This window comes from Zingiber officinale, chromosome 5A, assembly GCF_018446385.1.
Source record: "Zingiber officinale cultivar Zhangliang chromosome 5A, Zo_v1.1, whole genome shotgun sequence".
Lineage (NCBI taxonomy): Eukaryota > Viridiplantae > Streptophyta > Magnoliopsida > Zingiberales > Zingiberaceae > Zingiber > Zingiber officinale.
The window spans coordinates 114922210-114949824 of NC_055994.1; the positions used below are offsets into that span (position 1 = coordinate 114922210).

The 27615-nt window shown below is 36.3% G+C and overlaps 1 protein-coding gene across 2 annotated transcripts; it reads left to right on the plus strand.

The window, feature by feature from the left end:
* Positions 1–371: 371 nt before the first annotated feature.
* On the plus strand, positions 372–27378 carry LOC121981429 (glutathione S-transferase T1-like). Of its 2 annotated transcripts, XM_042533942.1 has the most exons (7): positions 373–637; positions 760–833; positions 5809–5869; positions 6678–6731; positions 10855–10934; positions 11567–11772; positions 26995–27378. In XM_042533942.1, exons 1-7 carry the CDS (start codon positions 573–575, stop codon positions 27199–27201), a joined length of 747 nt encoding a protein of 248 aa, XP_042389876.1. In that variant the 5' UTR covers positions 373–572; the 3' UTR covers positions 27202–27378. The 2 variants fall into 2 exon arrangements, with proteins under 2 accessions (XP_042389877.1, XP_042389876.1); XM_042533943.1 differs by lacking the exon at positions 10855–10934 and having other exon boundaries at positions 372–637; positions 11586–11772.
* Positions 27379–27615: the final 237 nt, after the last annotated feature.

Here is a 27615-nt window from a genome sequence, read left to right on the forward strand (position 1 = left end):
TATATTAACTAAGTTATCTATTTTTTAAAATTAAATTTGATGAATAATAATTTTTTGAATTTAGGAAATGAAAATTTTATTTTAAAAATAAAATAATATTTTTTTAATCTCACTTCATCTATTCATTTTTTAAAAAATAATTATCTAAATTTAATAAAATAAATTAATTATTTTAAATTTTAGATATAATAATAGAAATAATTAATATGAATGCTCAAGTTTAATTTATATAGTTAAAGATGAGGACCAGATCTGTCGTTCAAGATCGGAGGTAGGATCCTCTAGACCGCTAGATCGTAAAGGATGAATCATTTCATTTATAGGTGGAAATATATGGACCCTATCTATTATATAAATAGGATCTATAAGATCCCTTATCAATAACCCCTGGTCTAAGAACAGATTAGGAGTTGCCGTCCAGAGAGTATCTCATGCCCCAAGATCGACCTGTTAATATTTTTTTTAATAGTTTTCTATTTAGTGGATCGATGTTCGGTTCACCGCTTAATCCAAACTAAAAGCCATCGCCGACGCCGACCGGGAGAGAAACAGCAGCGGCGAATCGGAGAAACATGACGCTAAAGCTTTACGTCGATCGCATGTCACAGCCATCGCGGGCGATTTTGATATTTTGCAAGTAATAATCCCTGCTCATGATCACTTTTTTTTTTGAGATCTCAAATTCGGAAGAGATATCGTTGGCTTAACTTCTGTCTTAATCTCCATATTTACTTGAGATATTGGGGCTCTTGTTGCCAGGGTCAACGCACTCCCATTTGAAGAGGTTAGAATTGATATCTCTAAGCGCCAACATAGATCGCCTGCATTCAAGGGTATCCTTTTATTTACGTTTCCTTCTTTTCTCCGCTTGAATACTGTTGAGTGGCTACTTCTTTATTGTTATTTTTTTTTTTTCAGCCGTTTCAGTATATGGAATTGCCAACTCTCTATATAAAATGATTCACTAAGATGATGTTCTATACCCGGTTTTGGTTTTGAACAGAGCACAGAAAGATTAGTTGTATTGCATGCAAGAAACTGTCTGTCTTAATAACAATTCTAGTGGATGGCTTAGTTGATCGCTTTGTTGAAGTTACACTATTCTATAGTTCACGGTGTTGGATTGTGTGCTGGTGTGATTGGTGTGGTATAGTGACGAATATCAATTTTTGCGATGCTAGTGATCTACAACTGTAACCTAGAGGTCACAGGTTCGAGTCTCGGAAACAGTCTCTTGCAAAGCAAGGTAAGGCGGTGTACAATAGACCCCTTCTCCAAGACCCTGAATTGGTGGGAAATTCGTACACCAAGCAGTTCTTTTATTAGTGATCTACAAGACAAATATATAAAAAAAAATAAATAACACAATAAATAAATACAAACCAGAGTATGCTGTAATTTACCATGCTTTGGCAGCCCACAAGCTTCTACACCATGACCTATAATCCATTAGATGGATCACTTCCATGAACCTCTATATTTTTTTTCTTTATCGGTCGCAGCTGAGGTGGAGAAACCTCTTATAGGTCAGCAATTATAATGTATAAAAATTGAGGAAAAATAAATACAATGGAGCTCTCAATATGGCAGAGTAATAACACTATTCTCACTTGATTGTTTTTTCTTCTCACAACCCGTCTAACTCCTTTTATTGCCTTCTTTAATCTTGTTGTCTTGCTGATGCAACAACTATAAGTATTGTTCGTCAACCATTAGTCGACCAATGCACAATATCTTATTCGAATTTTCCCGTTGAAGCTTCTGTCTTTATTTGTGTTAGAATAAGTTGTTTAAGCATCAACCGATTGAATCTAACATCAGTTGATTGATCGGTGTTGAGTTGATTGCCGCTATCGACTAGAAAACCTTTTGGTTTCGACCAAACAAACCTAAGTCGACTTGGCTAGTCAATTGCAAACTTTCTATTCATTTGCCAAAGGTATAAACCATTAGTCGATTGATTACTCCACAATACTCTAAATGAACCTAACTTGGGGTATTGAATCACCATCCAATTGATACCCATTTATGAGTCTATTGGGCATCCATAAATGCCAAGATACTTGGGGTATTTGATTCTTTCGGCCACCAGTCAACTGATAGACAACCATGACTTGGGGTGTGATTTTCTTAGCCACCAATTGATTAGATACCAATAGTAGTCAATTGATTCTCTTGACTTTGACCACTGTTGAGTCCATCTAACTTGCCATCTATCTTCATCCCTTCTGTATAGGTACTCCACTCACATCTCTCATCTCCAAATCTTGAGGTCTTGCTCCATTAAACTATTTCTCTTGGATGCTCCGAGTCTTCGACTCCTCCACATGTTGTTCTTCACGTCTTTGCTTATGTAGTTCACCTCCTTGGCTTGCCATGCTTCGATACTTCTCGTCCTATGGATCTTCGGATGCTCGCTCCATCTTTCTCTAATCTCCATGAATCTTGTCCTTTAGTCCCTCAAATGTCTGTGTTGTCTTCTTTGATCACCACTGACCTTGAGTCGTCGAGCTAACAAACACCTTGCCCGCACCAAGTCAACTTGTATACATAATTGATCCTGTGCAACTTAAAATCCAATGATATAACAACCAGCCTAATTTAAATGCTTTATTCAATCAATCAAAACACTTAATTGCCTAATTGCAAAGGGAGCAGACTCGTGTTGCTTGAAGTGGGCGATTTCTACTGTTCTGACATGGAACCAACACCGGATACCCTATAGGCATGGATGTGCGGACAACTGCATGAGAATTCTATGCACACATGAATCCTCACGTGCTTGTTGCTGACCAAATTGTGATTGTCCCACCAAATTGCAATTGGTAGTGCCCCTGGGAGGAGAACTTGCAAAGGGAAAAAAAAGAGATTAGGGATTCTGGGAAAAGAATTTTGATATGTTTTCTTAATCGATAGTAGTCACATTTAGGTTAGAATTGGTCAAATTGGGGATGATCTTTTGTAGGTTCTAGATGTTAGATGTACTAGATGATTATGGATTTATAGTGAAGTGGAGTGAGGTGGAGTGAGCTACCAATGCAAGAAAGTGTGCAGTCATAGCCCACAAATCCTTAATGGAAATAGAACAGTAGTAAATGTTATTGAAAAATTTAGCGATTTAGTGACTTTTGTAGTAAATAGTAAATTCAAAGAAAATTCAGGTGTATAGGGAACCATAGAAGGTGGTAAAGATGGAGGAGTAACATGACCAACACCTTGTATAGATAAGATGTGCTAGAGCAGCATGAATAAGACATGAGATGTAAGCTTAAGGCTACAGAAAATTCAAGATATTAGTAAATATATGCTCAGAATCTAGAATTTCCGCTTTTGACCCATAAATATTTTCCTTGCAAGTGATAGAAGTACCTTATGAACTAGAGATGACATGGATTGAGGCAGTGCATTCTGAGAGTGGTCTGCCACTGCAGGAAGTGTGCATATCCTATCATTAGTAAAAGGCCTATTTCTAGCAATACCATCCTTGGAAGTGCTGAATCAACAAATATAAGAAAATATTTGCTAGTAGAGATTAAGGACATTGAACACCACAACAAATATGGAAGATGCAGAAGATTGTTAGAATTGTTCAAGAGAGGATGAAAAGTAGATAGGGAAGAGGAAATCAATTGATTTCTTCCTGCTGTGTTGAAAATACTACTGGAAAACTATTAGTGCAACAATCCATTGGATTTCTCATGATTGTCAGAGCAGTTGTTGCAAATGGCTCAAAAAAAAAAGAAAAAAGTAGAGCAGCATCTTGATTCTCATGGATCAAAGCAATATATTATGCTAGGAATTGGCTGAAGTTTATTAGACTGGTTGTAGTTCTCTAAGCTTTGACGCAAGGCAACAAAAGCTATTCTTCTCTTCATTCGAATGGAAAAAAATGGATAGTGGGTGAAGATGGAAATTATGCAAAATCACAAAAAAGAACTAAAGTATAAGCCCTCTTCTTGTAGTCCTTTTCTTGTGATGATCTAGCAGGGGACGTTAGCTTGGACTTGTGCAAGAGAATGGAGAAATGCTTAGGTACTCTTGAAAAGTGCACAGTATTTGATGGTACCATATGGAAGGGAGCAGACCTATGTGGATTTTAGTGGGACACATACGATTCAAACTTGTAATCAAAGAAAAGGCCTTGATGGGAAGATGATGATCCTACTTGGAACCTTTATCTGTTCATAGGTCAAATTATTAGGGTTTATCTTTAGGGTAGCCCCGAAGGGGAGCCTTGGTGCAACGGTAAAGTTGTTGCTTTGTGACCAAAAGGTCACGGGTTCGAATCCTGGAAACAACCTCTTGCAAAAAGCAGGGTAAGGTTGCGTACAATGGATCCTTCCCCAAGACCCCACATAGCGGGAGCTTCGTGCACCGGGCTGCATTTTTTTTTATCTTTAGGGTAGCCCCCTCTACCTTTTTTTATTACTTTATTGTCATTTTTCATTTAGACTTAAGTCCTCAACCATCTCCTTAAGACCAAGACTGACATGTTTGTTCTTTCCTTGCCCTATGATGGCGGAATCAATTAATTTAGGAATGGTTGTGGGGATGGTTTTCTTCCGTTAAAGCCATAGGACCTAGAGAGTCTTCTACAGTGGTATTTGAGTATCTCCTCCAGTAGAACCGAGGCTTCTCCTTACCTTGATTTGGTGATGTGTTGGATGAACTCTATTTGGTGTGAAAGCAACTTCCAAATTTTCTCCAGTTGCTTTCTTCTAAGCTCAAGCTGCCTCGCAAATGCACTTTAATCCTTCTCCCTATGGAATGCCAACCACAATAGTCCACGGGCTCTTGTGTCAACATGAGCCCATATTTTTAGTCCTAGTCCCGTTATTGTATCTGTCTCCATCTTCACTATGTGGTAATCTACCACCCGAGTACCAACTCGGCTACCTGTGGGGACGTCTCCATCTTCACGATGAACATTAAGTTCTTATCTTTATCATGATACATTATTATGTGGGGAGGCCTTTAGCCTTCTCTTTTTTTTTTACAAAAATTGTTTATAATAACCATGACTCTTTAGGAATGCTGTAAATAAGAGTCTCAATGGTTCTCCTTAGGCTTTATGTCGTTTGAAGAGGAAGCTGATCTATCAAACATCAGAATATAAAATGGCCAGTTATGTGCAGACAATTTGGTTCTTTCAGAAATTGGTTGCTAGATATAGTTAAAAAAAGATTCGGTATAAATTCAGGTAGCTGATCGAAATAGTTGTCTTGAACTCTTGATATCGTCTAATGCTACTGTCCCGGTGCACGAAGCTCCCGCCAGTGCGGTCCCGGGTAAGGATCGGACCACATTAACTAAATGCGATTGTAAATATTACATCACCACTAGTGTCATTATCAAGTGTTAATTTCAGTCCTAACTATTTAGGCTCAGCTATTAATTCTAAATATTGCCTTTGGCAATTATCTTGAGGTTAAACAATATTATCATTTTTGTTGATCTGAAAGGTAGATTCCAATACATGCTAAATCTATAAAAGATGTGAGTAGAGATTATGCACCTTCAACTTTAGCAACATTCAGTTTTGTTGCATTAAATAGCTAATATCAAATAGGGTAGTAAAGTCAGATATGCATTTCTTCATTATGCTTCTTGGAAAAGTATTCTGTTAGATGGAAATAATGACTTTATTTACTCTCGATCAATGATATTTCATGTTGTAAATTCTTGTTTTTGTACTCCTGCTCAAGCAAAACAGATTAGAATTTCCAGCTAATTGGTAACAACTAACGATCATGCATTTTGCAATATATGCTATAATAAAAAGTGTACTGACTCAGATGTTTTTCTCAGAAATAAACCCCATGAGGCAAGTTCCAGCAATTGCTGATGGAAGATTTAAGCTTTTTGAGAGGTAAATATTAATTCTCTTTGTAAATTTATCTCAAGAGTCATTTCTTAAGTATGGTGAAATATATTTTTCAGTTAGTTTTCGTTTAATCTAAATCGTTGCATGATGGGTTCCACTCCAAGCATGTTACATAACACTATGATAAGTTTCCTAGTGGCTCAAATGAGTTCAATGTTGGCAAATCATGCTTGTTTAATGGAAGTTATGTTGGATTGATCAAAATAATCATTTATTTCAACTAAATAATTAGGAAATATATTAGGGTTTTAATCCATTAAAACTAGGGTTATCCATCTTAACTTAAACTTGCATCAATTATTATTTTTAAGAAAATAATTTTATTCTTCTATAAATAATAATACCATGTTGGGCAAGGATTCATGTTATTTATGGACTTATATGTGTATGAGAGCATGACTTTTAGTGTTGAGCCAAGCTAGTCAACATGGGATGAATTTATCATTCTGCTCGCCGATTGACACGAGATAGACTTTGGCACAACAAAACAATAGAAACACAGGTAGAGAAAGGAGGAGAAGGAGAGGAGTCATTTGAATTTACTTGATTTATTGATTATAATCATCATGTCTACTCGATAAACTCCACATAATTTTAAACAAACTTACACTCAATCACTAAAACTTAAAATATTGGTTAAATATAACTTAACTAGTATCTAAAAAGTTTAAATAAGACAAAATTTAGTGTCTAACCTCAATAATGATTTTTTAAATATTTTTTACCATCTTTTTTCTTGAACAAATATTATTTTTATCACATGGTTCAATTATGATTGTTTTTGCTTGTGCAGTCATGCCATATTGAGCTACCTTGCTTGTGCATTTCCAGGAATTCCTGACCACTGGTAACTTCTAATATGCCATTTAAATTCTCCTTTCTGTCCATTAAAGTGCTTGGTTTTGGTTGTTGTATTGCCCTTCTTCTGACAATTTAGTAGTGGTATCTGGTAATAACTAATAAGTGTTAGGACCAACATGTAAAAATGTAGGGAGCAGATTTTAAATACTACATTATTAGGGTCCTATGTCAGGACCTATTTGTAAAACTGTTCTGTTAATAATACGAGCAGGATGGGGAATGAGAACCCTAATGGAATTCTTCTCTTTGCAGTAAGCATAGCTTTTATGCTGTCACTAAGCAACTAATGCATTTATTTGAAACCCAAATATACTTTCCATATCTTTGACAAACAATGATATACTACCAAGTTTTATGCCAACAGTGAAAACTGTGCTCTTCTCTACCTATCTGCGTTCTCAAGAATGTTCTAGGAGACCAGAGAATGCTGTTTCAAGAATAGAAAACTAAGTGTGCAACTAAAAAAATCTTTGGTAAAGTTGCGAAGACAACTGTGTAAAAATCAATACTTAAAAAGAGTTTTTGCCTTCCTATTTGAGAAGGAAATGCCATGGAATAGCAAAAGAATGAATCTTCCCTATATTCCCAGTTCCCCGCAAAGGAATTTCTGGTGTCAGAACTATTAGCTGTTTGCTCTGGTTTTTAATTTAAAGGATCAGGAGAAAAGAGACTCTTCAATTTATTTATTATTTTAAGTTGGCATGCTTGCGCATTAAACTAATAACGACCGGTCATGACGACCGGTCATGGCTGGTCTCAAGTCCGGATAAAGGAGGAGGGTTGCGTTAGGTTGTCAGCCAGCGTCAAACTATGGCAAATATTCAATGAATGAATCCATTAAATTATTGTGCTAATGCTAGGTTGTTCCCCGGAAAGAACTCGTTGCAGGGTCTGACTGCAACATCTCGGCAAGGACCGCTACATCTCCAGAACTCGGGTGTAGTGATAAATATGTAAGAGTTCGCGTTACAGGGTCCGACTGTAACGTCTCAGTAAGGACCGCTACATCTCCATGAGAACTTGGGTGTAGTGTTAAATAGGTAAGAGTTCTCACACCATATGTTAGATTAGAACAAATATGATAGAAAAACTAGTAATCTAAGATTTGGAACATGGAACATAGGAACTCTCACTGGTAAATCAATGGAGGTAGTAGATATGATGATTAGGAGAAAAATTAGTATTTTGTGTGTACAAGAGACAAAATGGACAGGCGAGAAGGCAAAGATGATAGAAAACTTGGGTTTCAAGTTATGGTACACTGGAAAGAGTAAAGCAAAAAATGGAGTGGGTATTATTGTAAATAGTTTGTTAAGGATGAAGTTGTAGGAGTAGTTAGAAAAGGGGATAGAATTATAGTCCTTAAGATAATAGTGACAAAAGAAACTATGAACATAATTAGCGTATATGCACCCCAAGTAGGATTAGATGAAGCTACCAAATCAAGGTTTTGGGAGGACTTAGATGAAATATTACAAAATATTCCGTCAAATGAAATGATTTTAATAGGGGGATTTAAATGGGCATGTTGGAATGAAAAATAAAGAATATTATAGAATGTATGAGTGTTATGAGTTTGGAACAAAAAATGAAGAATGAAAAATTATATTGAATTTTGCGATAACATATAATCTTATACTAACTAATATGCTTTTTTAAAAAAGAGAAGAATACTTTGTCACGTTTAAAAGTGTGAATAATAAGTTATAAATTGATTTTTTTTATGGTTAGAAAGAAAGATAGAAAGATTTGTAAGGTTATTTGGAGAAAACTTAACAACCAACATTTGCTAGCAATGTTGGATATGCGTCTCAAGTACAGTATCAATAGAAGAAAAATGTGCACGACTCTTAGAATTAAGTGGTGGAAATTAAAAGATGATAAACAAAATATATTTAAGGAGTATAGGAGTACAAGTATTAGGAGAAATATACAGCGATTCGAATACGACATGGGATAAGAAGATATTAAAGTTGAAAATAGTAGCCAAAAGTGTACTTTTAAAGGGACCTACAAAATAATATTGACGATGGAATGAGAAAGTACAAGAGAAAGTGAAGGAAAAATGAATTGCCTATAAGGTTATACACTTATAAGAACGAGGAAAACTTCAAAAAAGTATACAGTAGCCAAGAAAGCAGAGAATGAAGCAAAAAATGAAACTTTTGAACGATTATATAAAAAGTTGGATACAAAAGAAGGGGAAAGACATATTTATAGAATAGCTAAAGTGAGAGAAAGAAAGACAAGAGATTTTATCCCAATAAAATGTATTAAAGATAAATGTAATAGAGTAGTAAACGATGGAGAAATAAAAGAGCGGTGGAGGAGGTATTTTCATCAACTTTTTAATGAATGTTTAGGTGACTAACTTAGGTAATTTAATTAGATCAAATGAGTATAGAAATTTTAAATTTTTATCATAGAATTCAAACTTCAGAAGGAAATAGAACAAGCTTTAAATGAGATGCACAATGGAAAAGTTGTTGGACCAGATGATATTCTGATAGAGATATGGAAGTGTCTAAGGAAACAAGGTATTGAATGACTTATAAAATTATTTAACATGATATTGAAAATGAAAAAAATGCCTGATCAATGGAGGATAAATACTCTAGTTCCCTTATATAAGAACAAGGTAGACATACAAAATTGTGCAAACTATAGAGGTATTAAACTAATGAGTCATACTATGAAATTTTGGGACAAAGTAATAGAAAAAAGATTAAAGAAGGAGACTACAGTAACAGAAAATCAATTTGGGTTCATGCCTGGAAGGTCGACAATAGAAGCTATACATCTTCTTAGACAATTAATTGAAAAATATCGGGAGCAAAAACAAGATCTACACATGGTATTCATTGACTTAAAAAAAGCTTATGATAGAGTCCCAAGAGAAATTATATGGAGAATTTTAGAAAAGAGAGGTGTTAGCGTAACATATATTGAACTAATTAAGGATATGGATGAGGATATAACGACCAGAGTAAAGACATCAAGCGGAGTAACTAAACATTTCCAATAAAAATAAGGTTACATCAAGGATCAGCTATAAGTCCCTATCTTTTTATACTAATTATGGACGAACTCACTGCGCACATTCAAGACACAGTACCGTGGTGCATGTTGTTTGCAGATGATATTATTTTGGTAGATGAGACACGTGAAAGAGTAAATGCTAAGCTAGAATCTTGGAGGGAAACACTAGAAGGGAAAGGTTTTAAGCTTAGTAGATTAAAGACAAAATATATGGAATTTAAGTTTAGCAATATTAGAAATAATGAAACAATTGTTAAGATAGGAGAGAACGAGTTGTCCGGAACCGAGAGATTTAAATATTTAGGATCATTTTTACAAAATGATGGAGGGATTGAGAGAGATGTCTTACATAGAATACAAGCAGGATGGGTGAAATGGAGGAGAGCGTCGAGTGTTTTATGTGACCGTAAAGTACCTCTTAAACTTAACCTGCTATGTTATATGGAGCTGAATGTTGGGCTATGACTCGAACACATGAGCAGAAGATGAGAGTTGCAGAGATGAGAATGTTAAGGTGGATGTGTGGACATACGAAGATGGACAAAATAAGAAATGAGAGCATTAGAGAGAAAGTCGGAGTTGCATATATTGAGGAAAAACTCCGTGAAACACGTTTAAGATGGTACGAACATGTACTTAGACGACTAATAAATGCTCCAGTTAGGCGATGTGAAACTATGATAAACATGCATATCAAACGAGGAAGAGGAAGACCAAAAAAGACTTGGTTAACAACAATAAAACAAGATAAAATTTATTTAAATATAGATGATGATATAATAGGAGATAGAGCTAAATGACGTAAAAGGATTCATACAGCCGATCCCACCTAGTGAGAAAAGGCTTGGTGGTTGTTGTTGTGGTTGTATGCTTGCGCATTAAAACAAATTTATTGATTCTTCAAATGAACTTTTCTTTGATTATTTTATGTTAAAGATTTATTCTTCTTTTGGCTTACTAGGGACTAGCTGATGACAATTAAATATAGAAAATAGTTTCCCATCAAATTATGTTCTTATCCTGGTCATCTTGAGTTTCCTTATATTCTGCATATGCATTTTTATTGAAAGGTATCCTGCAGATCTCACGACCAGAGCCAAAATCCACTCCATCTTGGATTGGCATCACTCCAATCTACGCCGTGGTTCAAGTACCTTATTTTTCCAGCTTACTCTGTGTTCCTGATTCACAGTGTGCATCTTCTTATGATTGTCTCTCAGGCATCCATGAGGATGGATAATTATTACTGAATTATGTTGAAGCGTGTGCCCATGATTAATTTATAAATTAGGCTAAAAATTATTGAAGATAAAATAATACTAAAAACAAATAATTTTTGTAGAATTATTAAAATCTAGAATTCTGAGACACTTGTATTTTAAGTGTCTGAATCCTGTTATGGTTTTAATACTTGATCACTTATTGCCTGGAGGTTGAGGAAGAGTTGTATTCATGGCGTCCATTAAGATGAGAATTAATTTACATCCAAAAAAAGGAAATTGGAGGGGAGTTCTTAAAAGAGGAAAACAAAAAGATACTTTTAAGTCTTAAGAACCCAATAGAAATACTTTAAAAATCTTCTGTAAATTACTAATCGTGTTTTTCCTTGAAGTTCTTAATTTTATTTGCATGTAAATTGTAACCTAATGGAGGATTGTACCCTAAAGACTAGCACCAATATATAATTTAATTCCCATGACCGTTTTCCATATTTGTTAGTTGTACACACATCATGCAGTATAATGAGATTTCCAGTGCCTAATTCTGTATCTTGCAATATAGTGGGCTTTGTTCTTAACAGCACACTGGCACCTGCGCTTGGTCTTCCATTAAATCCACAAGCAGCAAAGGAAGCTGAGAAAGTTCTTAGTGAATCGCTGTCATGTATAGAATCTGTATGGCTTAAAGGGAATGCAAAATTTCTGCTAGGGAACTTCAGGCCATCCATTGCAGATCTGAGTCTTGTCTGTGAAATTATGCAAATTGAGGTATGCCAGTTCTATTCGTCACCATGCAAACTATTCATCACTTTGAATATCAAGCTTTACTGAAGTTTTTTTCTTGTAGTTTAGTATTGTAATGATAACACAAAAAAAATTCATATTGTTTATAGGTTTGGTGGTATGAACTAGTTAAGTCTATTTAATGTGGCAACAAATGAGACCAATGACTAGAAATTTGAAACCAAAGTTGCAACAAAACCATTTTAGATTTGTCTAATTTATGTGTTATTTGAGCGTCTCTATTTGGTTTGAAGTCGATTCATCTCCATTTTGCCACCAATGACCACTCAGTTGAAGTACAAGAATTTATCCCATTTGATTGATACTTAATTGGTTTATAATTCCTAGTCCCTTTTCTTTAGAAATATGTATGCCACTTTGTCAGTATAACAGATGTTTAGAAAAATCTACATCTTGCAGATGTTCCATCGTTGATTTGATCTGAACCTTATGATCATGTTCCCTGATGATCACAATCTCATAAATAATAAAAAAAATTATAGAAGCATATGGTGTCATCTAGAGGGGATGATCATGTTCCCAAAACGTATAGAAATCTAGAATGTTTCAAGACCTACTAGTGCATTTATTCAAGTTCCCATTAAGATCAAGAATTTAAATCGAATAGTGGTAATCCTTGATACTAAACACAGAAATAAGGAACCTAGCCTAAGTAGCTTACTAAAATCATGAAGAACAACAAGGACTAAGCTCTCTAGACACATCCTAATTACTTTTCCTATTCATTTAATATTCACACAAGATCTATCCCTAAGCCCAAAATACAATTCTCACAAACTTTTAAAGTAGTCTTGATATTACCATAAGTTGCAAGTTTCACTCGTTGCAGTCTGTAATTTGTTTTGTCAAACTTAATATTTTCTAATGACCTACAACAAATGCACCAAGTCCTTGGCTCGCTCCATGCGCCAACCTTCATGCTATACTTATGTAGTTCTTCTTCCAACCACCGTCAATGTTGTGCCTCGATGCTTCTCGTCTTATGGTCCCTCAGATGTTCCATCATCCTTCTATTTCTACTGGATCTCGAGTCATTGAGTCACAAAACTTGGTGGCATTAAGTTAAGCTTCATGAGCTACTCCAATACCACCCCTTAACACTTATCGTCTTGCAGTCCCTAGTATGCCTCATAAAACCTTCTTTGGACTTCCAAGCCATTGAGCATGTTGTCTTGGTCATGCCAAGTCATCCCCTCGGGATGATTTAGTGGCTAGCACATGAGGTGCTGCCAACTTGAGATCTATTCGTTGGTATAGCCGAGGCAAATGCCTCCCTTATGCGCCAGTCACTATTTCAAGGGCTAGTAACCATTCGTGATTTACCTCTTCCGTGTTGGCTCTGAGGTCGGTTGGCGGGGGTGCTAAAGGCGAGTGCTGTCGTCTTTTGCCAACTTGGTCACGCCAAGTCACATCCACACTCAACCTCGTTGAGTCACAAGCTCTGCGAGCTCAATATGTGTCTTGCCATGTTTGTGCATAATTTAACACATCAAATACAAATACAAGTCTAACTTTAACTCTTTGCTCAAACATTAAAACCCAATGGTGAGTCTGACCACTTTGGGCACAATTGCATTAAGAATTTCCTCTTTTATATTTTGATGCTTAGTAAGGAAAATTAACAGATGAAATAGGACTTAAAACACTTCTCCTTCACCTAAGTTCCCTCTTAAAGCCAAAAATTTTCCCAAAGACAATGAGATTTCCAATTTTCTTCACTTTTCTCAAAGTGAGATTTCTAACTAAAACCTCTTTCCTTTCCTTTTCCCCCTTTGACATCAAAAAAATGCATCAACAATGATAGACATCTTGAAAATAATAATGAAATGGTTTTTATAACTCTGATATAGATTCCACATGAACACCTCAGGTTATTATTATCATCAACTCATGTTGAATGTTTCATTTCTGGACATTCTGCATAGCTCTAGTCTACTGCCCTACATGACCCCCAATTTACTAAACCCAAAGCAAGTTGTTCGGTAACCTGGTGATTGATGTTGTCGACTCTGCTCCAATGTTGCACTTTTGTGCTAATTTTTGAAATTCACCCAAAAATCCACAAACCTCCAAAGATTTTAAAATTTTGAAAAGAGGTTTGTTTCAACCATATCTAGTTAAGAAATATGGTTTTTCTTAAAAAATCATGATACTTTTTGAGGGGTTTGTTTTAATTTTCCTTAACCTTAAACTTTGAATTTTGACCCCTTTGAATTGTAAATGATATATCATATTGAATTGCACCCATGCATCAATTTATTTGGCATTAAATTCAATTCAACACCATTTCTTGTAATTTAAATATAAACCCAATATTCTTGCATGGAACAAACTAATATGTCAATTGCCTATGATTTAGCTTGCACTCATTCCCAAACCCATTGGCGCATCTTAAAACCCTTTAGTATGCTAAAAATACATTCTTTAGGATCCAACTCCTATTGGTCCCAATTGGGAGTAGAAAGGAGATGCAAAAGAAGAAGAAAAGAACATCTTTAGCTTACTTGGATGTCCCATCTCAAATGATACGGTTTTGATATAGTATTATGGAAACAAGATTAAAAAAATATTATTTTATCTTGACGCGTTTAGTAATGTATTAAGGGGTGTTAAATGTTAGTATGAAATGATGCTCATCAATATGATTGACACAACCATGCAGGACAGATTACTTGTATTGTGTCGAGTAGTATCGAGTTTCTGTAATTTATTAAAACAATATTATGCTGGAAATTCACCTCTTCGTTGGATGTTGAAGTAGGAGCTTCTTTCAAGGATGAAGATAAATTTGCGTGGAATGACACAGGTCAGAGGGTGTTGGAGTTGTCCAATAAAGCCCCTTCAATGCTTATGTTACTCTCCGATTGTAGAAGTTGATGAAATGAATACAAAGCCTTCAAAGCTTATGTTACTCTCCGATTGTAGAAATTGATGAAATGAATAGAAAGCAAGAATAGAAGAAGAGAGATACTAGGTTTAGATCCCGGTATTGCCATTGGCTTTAATCCTTATATATGCCTTATGTTTTGAATCCTAGGGTTGGTGGCGCCTAGGGCCATGGGTCGCAATTGTATGGATTATGAGGGACCATGACTAATTATGTTTGGGCCTATAAGGACCATGCCGAATTATGGTTCATACGTACAAGGTACATGTCCAATTATGGTCCGTACCTACAAGGATACAGACCATGACCTGGCCTAGGCTTATGACTCCCCAAGGGATTAGACCCAGCATAGGGGCATGGAGAGTCTAGGACACACGAAGGGGAGAGTTGAATATGGAGCTCGAACACAACCTTGAGTGGAGGGCTTCGGCAACTCAGATATTGAGTCATGCGAGGCATTCTACAGGGTCAGGATATATAGACTCAAGAGTTTGAGTTATATGAAAGAATTCAAGGCCAAGTTGCATGGGGTGTTTGGGATGCCGAGCTGTGGGGGCGACTCGGGTACCTAGTCATATAGGAGACTCAAGGCACCGAGTCATATGAGGGACCTGGGGTGCCAAGTTGTACAAGGGACTCTGAGTTGTATAGGGGACTCTAGGTGTCGAGTCATATAAGGACTCAGGAGCCTGAATTGAGTATGAAATTAGATTGAAGCCATATAGGTTGGAGTTGTTAACGTTGACCAGAGTCAAGTAGGTTGGAGCTTGATGTGAAGTATCATAAGTCCCCCCTTCAAGTCAGGTTAAGGAGCAAAGATGAATGAGGCAATGACTTAGGAAGTTGCCAAATTTGAGAAAGTACAAAAATGCAAATGCCACGTCATGGCTAAAATCTTGCCTATAATTTGCATCATGCCACCATAATATCATCATTATGACACCTCCCTTGACAAAATCCTGACGTAATGTCTAACGGTGGTTATATAAAATCAGCAGCGATGTTTAATCTCTTCACTAAAGTGGTCATGTCGATTGGTCTATCCATGGTTTTGCTACACTGTTGGATGCAGTGCGAGGACCTTCAGGTTGATCTCTCCTCTTGGATCAAGAGTAGATCCTACTAGTGGTGCTTGCCTTTCCTGAGGTTCTTAATTCTCATATAGTTGTTCCACATTATCTAACCCGAACGGTTGCCTCACATTGTCATATAAGGGATTTGCTAGCCCTGAGGAATCCTTAGTCGTTCGATTTGAGGATTTGTAGCCCCGGGGAATCTCTGTGCCATCAGATCAAATGAGGGTTGATAAGGCTAAAATTTGCATGACTTCCCATTTATGCGTACTATAAAACTTTCACTTTAGTTTCTCTGTGCGTGTGACTCCTTGTAAGTTATTTTCTCGTCCTTTCTTTTTTCTCCTTTACATCCCCAATCTCCGTTAGATGGAATCTATCTACGTCCTTCTATCCGGCTAGCGGACGTAGTGGTATGTCGCCGGTCATGCCAGGGCAACGCGTAGGTCGAAGAATCATTGTCCACCCAACTCACCCTCGTTGATAACTAAGCGATCCAAGAAGGGCTATCCCTTGGATTAAAGATTATTGTTTCGAAACCTTCTGGCCACCCCCATCTACCATTGGCTAGTGCTCTAGCTTTCTTGTTGGTTAGTTCGATGATGGTTTTTGGATTCCCATTCACCACTTTCTTGAAATCGCTACCTCCATCTTTTATTGTCTCTTTCATTTGAAGAAGGTTGAGGCTGAAGTATTCTACTTCACTATGCAGCTTGATTCTCAATTTCTTAGAGTGAGCCTAACTTCCCACAAGGTTTGGAAAAACTTCTACTTCATCCTTTGACCTTTCTCCCCCTTTTATTTTTCGACTCGTTTGGAGGACAATCTCCCTCTTGTCCTCCATCTATATGTAGATTTTGGGAGTTTGCCTCGTTCAAACAAGTCACCTAAGGCCTCTAAGGTTATATATAACATCAATTGTATATAAGTTTTCTCCATGATCGGTCAAATTAATGATTCACATAATAAATGTGATTTAAGCCTAAAATAATGCATCATAATAAACATTTTAAACTAAAATGATTTTTCTAACATCTTACATATTATCTACGTGCCTCAATACACAAATTATGTTAGGTTCTTTGTGAGATGTAATGAAGGTATAGTTCTAGTCTATATGATCATGCAATTCTAGCATAACTATTATATTTCACATAGTACATTCCAAGCTCCCTTCTATCAATGCTAAACTCGGCTTCAACAATTGAGTCACATATCCTCCCATTGTCATGCTCCACACGAGTTAGGCTTCTTGTGAAGCTAGCTCCGCTTGCCATGCATGAACTTTAATAGTGTTAGAGCAAAAACATACAAGTCGTACTAAATGAAAATGCATACCCAGATGAAAACTCCACTTGTAATATGCATACATGTCAGCAAATAACTTGGAGGTCAAAAACTCCATAACGTGAGCAATGCAAAGTGGGTGTAAGAGAGAAGTGCATGATATGAAATAACATATTTCATAACATCTTCATTTTCAACTAAACTTCTCACAAATCAACTCTTAGATGAGCACATGAACTTTAATAGTGTCAGAGTAAAAACATACAAGTCGTACTAAATAAAAATGCATACCTTAGAAGAAAACTCCACTAGTAATATGCATACATGTCAGCAAATAACTTGGAGGTCAAAAACTCCATAACGTGTTCACAAAATGCAAAGTGGGCGTAAGAGAGAAGTGCATGATATCAAATAACATATTTCATAACATCTTCATTTTCAACTAAATTTCTCATAAATCAACTCTTAGATGAATTCATCATTTTTTTTGTATTTTCTCTTTTAGTTTTTTACAAATATTCCCGAATTAATTTATTAAGGATATATATATATCGATGAATGACCTGTAATCCATCTAAAATAAAATGCATCAAAATCATATAGGAATACATAGGGTGAATGACCCGATTAAGATGTATCGTATGCACGTGGGGTGAATGACCCACAATCCACTCAATACGAAATACACCATAAATATATAAAGGGTGAATGATATGCAGTCTACTCAGTAAAGATGTATTGTATATACGTAGGGTGAATGATCCATATATTGGAAAAAAAAAGGCATAGATAGAGCTGACACGGTAGAGGACGCACCTCTGAAAGTTGACGACAGATGAGAAAATGAGGTAAGAAAGGTGAGGGGATAGCATGAAGGTGCTCATTGATCTAACTGAGAAAGAGATCGCGAGGGTGGGAGTGCTAAGCAACGACGATTTTAATGGTGGAGGCGGCTGGTAGCGGACAGAAGAGAGGAAGCGTCGTTACTCATTTGCAGCGAAGAGAGGAAAGGAAAAAATAGGAACAAGATGTGAAAAGTGGGGAGAAGAAGGGGATTAAGTTTTAATTCACAAATTAGTCCATTATTTTTAAAAATTTATAGTTAGTCATTAAAAATTTACATTTATGACACCTGTAGCCATATACTCAGCCTTCATACACAGTGTTGCTTGCAACTACTTCACTTACTAGGTTAAATCCAAGAAATTGACATCCTCCATTAGTGTACTCTTTCTATCCAATTTGCACCCTGAAAAATCAGAATCGAAGTAACCTACCAATTTAAATGCATCAATCCTTTGATAGCAAAGACCTATGTTAAGAATTCCCTTAAGATAGCTCAAGATTCTCTTAATGTCAATCAAATTTGACACCTTGACACATGATTGATACCCGATACGCATGGCAACTGCAAATAACATATCTTGTCCATTAGCGGTACCTTATGACACTTCTATAATACTTAGATCCACTAGTTTGCCATACGGGTCATGATCTAACCCAACACTTGTGGCTATTAGAGTGCACAACTCCTTATTGTAGGATCGAAAAGAAAGAGAGAGAGAGGAGAGGGGGTGAATCTCGTTTTAAAAAACTTCTCTTTTTCAATTTCAAAAACTCTTCGGAAACCCGAGTACGTAGCGAAAAACTAAATAACACAGCGGAAAGTAAAACACTCATTTGTTTTTACTTAATTCGAAGCCTTCAATGATTCCTATTTCAAGGCCCACGATCTCTTTGACCATATTGATTGGGCAATCTACTAAAATCTCCTTCGAAAAATCTTCGGACAAAGAAGTCGAATACACAATGAAGAAAGTGTAACAACCTACACTTTTCTATGTAAATATAATAATAATTGAAAACAAACTTAAATTTTATTGACACTTGTAGTAGATAAAGACCGTAGCTCGCAGTTAGTGCTGCTCTAAGTGTAGTAGTTGGGCATAGCAAAGTTGCAATAGAGCAGTAGCAAAGAGACTGTGCAGCAGAATGATTGAAAAAAATTGTTAGGAAGTTATGTCTTGAGTGCTAGCCGAACCCTTCTTTTATATTGTATTGGAGGCGCATCAGTTCATCCGGGGTGCTTCAGTTCATCCGGGGCACCTCCATCAATTTTGATCCGATCGAGGCGCCTTCAATCAACCTAGGGCACCTCCAGTGCCTTATTCATCCGCGAAGTCTATCTACACGGAGGCACCTCCATCCATCCAGGGCACCTCCAGTGCCTTATTCAGAGTGCCTCCAATCAGCCGAGGCGCCTCAAATACTGTTCATCCGCTCTAACTCCTGCGAAACATGTTATTCTAAAATAACAATGAATACCCGCATAACAGAGTTAGCATAATAAAATTTATGAAAATAGATCTAGTCTTAGTCTTAACTTAAATTTCTAAAATGGATCTAAGTTGGACTAGCACCTACAGCCCCACTGGGACTCGTCCATACTGGATCTCTCTCCTCCAGTGGCTTATCTTACTTACTTTTTACATTTGACCCACTAGGTCTTCCTGCCAGATGCCCCATCTGGACTTCAACTAGTTGTCAGTCCTAAGCCAACTGGACTTCCTGCAGATATCAGGTTCTCTCTTGACCTATCTGGCTTCCTGCCAATTATCAGGTCCTCCTGACCTAACTGGATTTTAGCATGGTGCCAAGTCCTCTAGACCTGTCAAGTCCTTTACTCTGCACACTTGGTAAATACATTAGATCATACATAATCTAACTTTAACCATTTGTCATATATCAAAACCTGAGTTTGATTATTAGTGCTGATTGCACCATCACTTATCACTTTCCATGCCAAACTTCATAATAAGTTCCTTGGCATATTTCTTTTGGTTGACATGGATTCCCTCCTTAATTTGTTTGATTTATAGTCCTAAGAAGAAATTCAACTCTAGACTCATCTCAAATTCACCCTCCATATGAGTAATCAATTTACGAAGGAAATCATTATTGGTTGATCCAAAAATAATATCATCAACATACACTTGGGAAATAAATAAATATTTTTATGTGACTTAATGAACAAGGTGGGATCTATTTGTCCAATTCTAAAGTCTTTAGAAATGAGAAAAGATGAGAGACCAAACTTTACTTATTTTAGCATATACAAGGCCTTCTCAAGCTTATACACATGATTTGGAAAATCTACATTTTAAAATCTCGATGATTGTTCTACAGACTTTTTCTCTAATAAAATCATTAACAATGCCCATTGCTGACTTCACATCTATTTGAAATAAATTAAACTCTTTGCGAGTAGCAAATGCTAAAAGCATCAAGATAGATTCAAGATGAGCTACGCAAGTGTAGGTCTCATCATAATCTAATCCTTTTACTTGGTGAAACCACGAGCAACAAGTCTAGCCTTGCTCCTTACTACGGTTCCCTTATAATATTAATAATTGATTTTCTTGTGGTCTAGGAACTAAAGTCTAAACTTTATTCGTTTCAAATTGGGTCAATTCTTCTTGCATAGCTAACACCCAATCCAATTCTAACAATGCATGATATATAGTCTTCTTAGGCTCAACTTGAGGTATCGAGGCAAATTGATTTCCTAAGTTCCTAAAGTAGGATCCAGTCCTTACTCCTTGAGATATGTCTCCACCAACAACTTGTTCAATGGGATGGTTGGAACTAACCCTAAGTGACCTAGGTGGTTGAGATGTATCCTCCAGATTCTCTACCTCCCCCTCTAGCTTCCCCTTGAACATTGCCATCTAAGATTAATTTCAAGTCCAAAGGTATTTTTTTTGTTTAAGGTTCTATCAATATCCTTATCAATGGATTACTTTGGGGGTTTCATCAAATACAACATTAGAAGATTGCTCAACCTTCAACCTCAAGAGTCCTCTTGTTGTACACTCTATATGCCCCTACTAGTTAAGGAGTATCCAACTAGGATTCTGCCATCTATGGTCTACCTCTGCCAAAAATTTTCCAAGATGGTTCTTGGTATTCAAAATGTATGCCTTACAACCAAACACCCGCATATGCTTAATGGTAAGAGTCTATCCAAACTACAACTTGCAGAAAGTTTTCCCTAAACATATGGACAAGTAAGAGTCTATCCAAACTACAACTTGCAGGAAGTTTTCCCTAAACATATGGACAAGTATGGTATTTGGATATAGCAAGCGCTTTGACCCAAAGGTAGATAGAGAGAAAATACTCATTCAACATATCCTAGTGACTTCTTGAAGGACACAAATTTTCCTTTCTACTACATTTTGTTGTGGTGTTGTAGGACAAGCAAACTCATATTTATATCTTTGTTCTTTGCAAAATTTCATGAAATTGAAGTTCTCAAACTCTACATCCTGATCACTCTGTATCTGGTTGATTTTGAGATCCTTCTCATTTTCAACTCTATTGCAAAGGCTAACTACTATTCCTCAGGTTTCATCTTTATGCTTTATAAAATCAACCCAAGCAAGTCTAGAGTAGTCATCAACAATAATTAAGCAATATTACTACTATTCGAAGAAGCAATTCCTTGACTATCAAATCAATCTAGATGCAATCATTCAAATGGCATGGAAGTATTAACTAATGTTTTACCTTTGTGGGTAGCCTTTGCTGGCTTACCCATTTGGCATGCATTACAAAATTTATCTTTTTGTAGGCCTTTCACCAATTCTCATTTTGCCACCTTAGCTAGTGACAGTCTATGCCATAGTCAAACTTCTTCTTTGCTCATAAAAGTTTAGTAGAAGAATTAGTAACACAAGGAAAATTTGTACGATAGATGTTATCCTTCCTATGGGCAACTAACGTGATAGTGTTGAGCTCATTATGTTTCACCAAACACTTAGTTGAGTGAAACTTAACCTTGTATATGACATCACATAATTCACTTACATTTAGTAAGTTAAAAACTGCAAACCTTTAACTAATAAAAGTTTCTTGATAATAAAATTTGAAGCTAACTCAATATTACTTGTACATGTGGTGAACTTATTAATATCCGTGATCATGTGCTTTGGACATCCACCAGCCACTCATTTGTGTGCTCCTCCGAAGTATGTACCTAAACACAAAAAATGCAACTCTTTGGTCCTAAACATGGGTCCAGAATTGTTATCCAAAAACTTCTTAGGAACCCAAGCCTTTACAACCTTTTCCTTGCTAACATCCCTAATTACATAGATGAATTTCTACCAACCAATAAAATATATGCAACTTCCTTTTGGTTTTGTTTATATCCTACACCAACCTGGCTATAGACGACACGTTGCAATGAAATATATGCAACTTCAAATATTTGGAATCCAATGTGAATTTTCTTAAGTCCTTAAACTCTTTCACTTGCAACTTCAACGTCACATTTTCTTCCTCAAGTGTTTCAACTTGGGAAGAACCATCCTATTGAACCATCTTTTTTAAGTGTCTTAATCTTGGCCTTAGATTTTGCTAAAGGATTTGAAAGGTCTACAATAGTCTCATATAACTTTTCTAATTTAGGTGAGGTTACCTCATCATCATCGCTTGATGATAATCCTTCTTCACTTGAAGAAGAAGCTCCTCCTCACTTGATGAGCTTTCTTTGGGTTGGATTTCTTCATCACTAGACTCCCCATCATCAATTGCCATGAAGGCCATGTTCTTGGTTACTTGGCACAATTCCTCCTTATCCGGTGACTCTGATAAAGAAGACTTATCTCAAGTTGCTTTTAACGCTTTCTTTTTCCCTTGGTCTTTTCTACTTTGTTGTGAAGCTTTGAGCACTCAGTCTTGTAATGGTCTTTCCTATTGCAACCATAACAAGTTACTTTGAGTTTAGACTTAGGTTACCTTTCTTTTTGGGATCCTTGAACATTTTCTTGACTACCTTCGTGTCGAATTTCTTGCTTCTCATCATTCTCTTCACAAAATGAGTCATCTCACTTGAAGAATATCGCCTTCGCTTTCGGTTTTGGACTTGGATTCAGATTGAGACTACTTCTCCGTCTTCTTTGGCTTTTTATTTTCTACAACAAAAGTTAAACTTTTCTCCTTGGGAGTAACATTACTATGTTCATGAAGTTTAAATTCACAAAATAATTCATTTTGTGCCGGGAACACTTTCAATGCATACCTTATTAAGTCGCAGTAGTCAACATTCTCTCTAATGACATGAAGTCCATTTAAGATTTCCTTGAAGCACCCATGAAGTTGGCTCACCATTTCTCCTTTCATTTGACAAATCTGCAATTGATTCAAAAAGAGGTCATGTTTAGCAATCCTAGAATCTCCCATAACTTCATAAAGCTCAATGAGCTTCTCCCGTAGTTCTTTTAATGCTCTTGAAAGGTACAACTTTGTTGAGTTGGTTCGGAGCTAGTCCACATTAAAGAGTCACCATTGCTTTGGCTTTAGCTTGAGCTTTTTTCTAAGTTCATTTGACCATGTATCTAATTCAAGGACTTCTCCATTATCAATTGTTGAGACTTAAAAACCCTTCTTTACAGCTAACTAAGTCTCAAAAATTAACCATTAAATAATACTAGATGTGGCTTCTCCCATACACAAATTTTACTCCATAGAAATATAATGGTCTTGCAATGCTAAGCCCCTCTTGAGTAGCCATGTTCTTCTAAATATGTGCTTTTTCAGGAGCTACCTCGCTCTGATACTACTTGTAGCTCGAGGAGAGGGTAGAGGAGGAGGGAGGGGAGGGGGATACTATATTAATTTCTCCTAAAAAAAAACAAAGCTAGTGTAATTGAAAATACAATAATATATTAATAAATATGAAATTATTACAATTAATTCTAAAATGTAGAATGATCTCCTTCTTAATAAGAAACAAAAGGTGGATAAACTTTTTCTTACAATTGTTCTCTTATAAGATAAAGAACTTGAGCACAAGAACACCTCACAATTACAAGAGAAATAATTTGGAAACTTAGCTGACCCCACTTAGTGAGATAAGACTTAGTTGTTGTTGTTGAGCACTTAGGGAAGAAAGGATTCAATAGTAAACCTTTCTCACTTGGCTAAGTAGTCGATTGGCCAAGCATCACTAGTCGATTCTTGTTAGTGATTTGATGGCTATGTGTTACTTTTTCTAGCATCCATAGTAAATTGGGTTATTACCGTTGGGCTCATCAATTGACTGCTAGACGATTTCAGTCGATTGATGCCTAGCAGCTGACTATCATCAAAATCAAAATGAACAAAATATTTTACTTGATTTTGTTTAGTGCCCAATCTACTAGTTCTTTAGTTGATTTATACAAATCTTTAGTCGACTAACACGCCTTCTCCAACTGCTTCCAGCTTGAGTTTGCGCTTGCCTTTGTTTCTCTAAGGTACTAGCACTTCCTTGTTGTCTTGACTTTGGTGCCACAAGGTTTTCCAAATGTTCGAGATTTCCTCCTTGCCAAAAGCTCCTCGCTTTTGTGATTTCTTTCTCGTGCCTGACGTTGGGTTCCTTGTTGACCCATCGGGATTTCCTTTGTCTGGTGTCCGGTCTTGACTTGCTGAGACTTCCTTTGCCTAGCGTTCAGTACTCGACCTGCATAGACTTTCTGCATGCCAAATGCCCATTTGGACTTTTCCTTTCTACGAATCTTCGTGGATTTCCTTAGTTGTAACTGCAACTTATAGTAAGTTTACCTACACACTTGACATTCATATGAAACAACCAACATTGCCTTAAATAAATATTGTCCAAACATCAAAACCATATGAACACATGCTATGACATGATTGCACCGGCATTATCGAAACCTGGATCTTGCACCTTATGTGTAGCTTGTTTAAGTCGACCTAAAATAAGAGAGTTGGGCATCAAACTCCTTTGCTAAGGATGGATTAAGTGTATCAATATTTTGGGTTCACACACATTACATTAAATCAACCTACTCTGAGTCTGGGTAGTATGTCAAAGAGGACCTTTGATAGCTTATATTCATCCATCCATCCTATTGGTGAGTTACAAAAATGAGAATATAATAAGACTCTTATCCTTCTCTAACATACACAAACAACCACATGATCAGGAAAACTTTAAAGCTAAGTCACATTACCTTATACTAAAAGACTAACATTTGTTTAGATATAGCATTAGAACTTCAAAATCTTGAAGCAACAATATTTACAGGTATTAGCTCATGTTGACTAAGTAGATAATTATCAATGATTATGCAAAAACTAAACTAGGCATGGCAACACCACAAGAAAAATTCCATCCACCCAACTATGATTCATTTCTTTTATAAAACTAGACAAAATTTTCACTTTGCCATCCACCACACCTGCAATGCCTCAACTATAAACACGAAAATAGGGCCAACATCTGTTGTGTAGTATTCATATAAAGGCTCCAGATTGAAACCTTCATTTAACTAGCTCAAACACCAAAAACGATTTGTAAGGCCGATGTCATTATGCACATGAAGAAATGGTACACCAGACCATCATCTTGCTTCTAACAAGAGAATCTGAACCATACAACCTTTTAGTTTACTGACTGATTGTAGAAACATCTTCAATTGTCCTGATTCGTTTTCCAAAGGCACTTCCTATATTTATCATTGTTTGATAATAATGAAAAGTTCTACACCTACAGAGAGTTCGAAGGCATTCACCATGAATAATAGGCTTTGTCTCTTCCAAAGCATGTCCTCAAGGTCCTTAAGATTGTTCTAAACATCAAAACTCTCAATGAATACTAAAGACAAACTTTTTAGGTCTATCCTTCTTAAGGACATTGTATGGTCCCTAGGGCTACCTTCAAATTGCCTATAATACCTCCAATCACAAGAGCAGAATTTCCTCCACCAAGGGCAATAGGGAGAGGAAATGGAGAGGGCAATAGGGAGAGCAGACAGAGATGAAGAGGTGCTTTGGGGAAGATGGAGAAAAACAAGGGACTTAGCTCTAGGAGGAATCAACCACAAGATTAGGTGTCACTCCTTTGTAATGTACGAGCAACCCATGAAATCTGCAGCCCCTCCATCTCTCGTACACTGGGATTTTATTTTACTTGAGAGCATCATGTTTTGCCTTTCTTAATTTCCCAAATTTTATAAATGTCCCTTAGGCACTCCTAAATTGCACTATCAATCTCAACTTTCCCAAATTCACATTATTTGATCCAACAATTAACAATAGCTAAAAATATAATTATCTTCATCCTGTTCGTTTTATACTTTATGGCATCCTAAGAAATAAATAATGTCGGCAAACATAAAGAATAGAGATGATAATTTTTGGGAAAATTACATTTCAATTTAGAGTGCATCGCTAGGAAAATTAGAAATGCTAGAATAGTGTAGGAAATAAATGGAAAGTATCTCAACAATAAAGAAATGTTTTTTCACCCGAGAAAAAAACCAAGACTTGGTCCACCAGAGTGTATAATTCTTCTATGGAGCTGATACATAAATACAATAGAGAGTTTTAGAAAGTTACAAGCTTAAAACAAGACAGTACGATTGAAAGTTGAGACAACACAAACAGCTACAACATGTATAAGATGTGCCATTTGAATACGAGATGTTGACTGTCCGAAAGATGATGTCATTTTGTTCTTTCTAGAGGGTAGAATAAACTGTCATCGATGAATTGATTTAAGATGAATGCTCAGTAATAGGCTGCATCGAAATATTTAAGAGTAAAAAGTGCATGAAGAAATACAATTACATCAGTAAATCTGATGCACTGGTGTGAAATAGCAGACATAAGGTGGGATCTCATTTCCTTTTATTATTTTCTAAACAATTCGAGAATTTTTATGCATCAACTTGTTCTTGTGTGTATCCTATAAACTGCAACGATAATTTTTTTTTCTTGCTACAGTTGTAATTTAAGTGGATAAATATTAGCAAATACGGAACACATTTAGCAAGATGTTATTTCTTAGACTTGCAGCGAAGTGCTAGTAGATGTACTTTAGATGTTTCATGGCACTTTTATTCACTAATTAAATTGCTATTTCTTGAGGTTGTGGATGACAAAGACCGTGAGAGACTGTTGGGGCCCCACCCAATCATTTTGCAATGGGTTGACAATGTGAAATCTGCTACCAAACCTCACTTTGATGAAGTCCATGAGATATTGTTCAAAGTCAAGGAAAGATTACGCAACAGGGTGGCCTCCACAACAAATGATACTACTGATTTGAAGATGAAACCCAACCCAAAGCTTTAGCTCAAATTGAATCGATCATTTAGGTCAACCTTTGTTTTTCATGAACTGCAATGCTTGGTTCAAGATGTTTCGACTTAGACCAAATGTTTAATTGCTGCAATGCTTGGATCCATGTTTGCCTGCATACGTTTTACACAAAGCTTTATAGTAATAGAATATCATCAAAATTGAAAGGAATGATCATAATATTCCATGCCTTCGGCTTTGATGCATGTGTTTGTAGTCTCTAGTTGTAACACAAAACATAAGCGACTCTGAAATGATTTGTAAACCACCACTGCTGAGAATTCGTATTGTCGATATGATAGAGCGACTTTTCAGTCCCCTACATGGAAGGTCACAAGGTTAGTATGGTAGAGGAGCCTGCCGTCCTTTCCTTCGTCACTGATAAAATCATTGCTCTTTTCCTCTTCT

Excerpts from the sequence above, each read along its gene's own strand:
- LOC121981429 (XM_042533942.1), top strand. The coding sequence starts at position 573 with ATGACGCTAAAGCTTTACGTCGATCGCATGTCACAGCCATCGCGGGCG. Across the intron at positions 638-759 it reads GCGATTTTGATATTTTGCAA|GGTCAACGCACTCCCATTTG; the intron begins GTAATAATCCCT and ends TCTTGTTGCCAG. Across the intron at positions 834-5,808 it reads TAGATCGCCTGCATTCAAGG|AAATAAACCCCATGAGGCAA; the intron begins GTATCCTTTTAT and ends TGTTTTTCTCAG.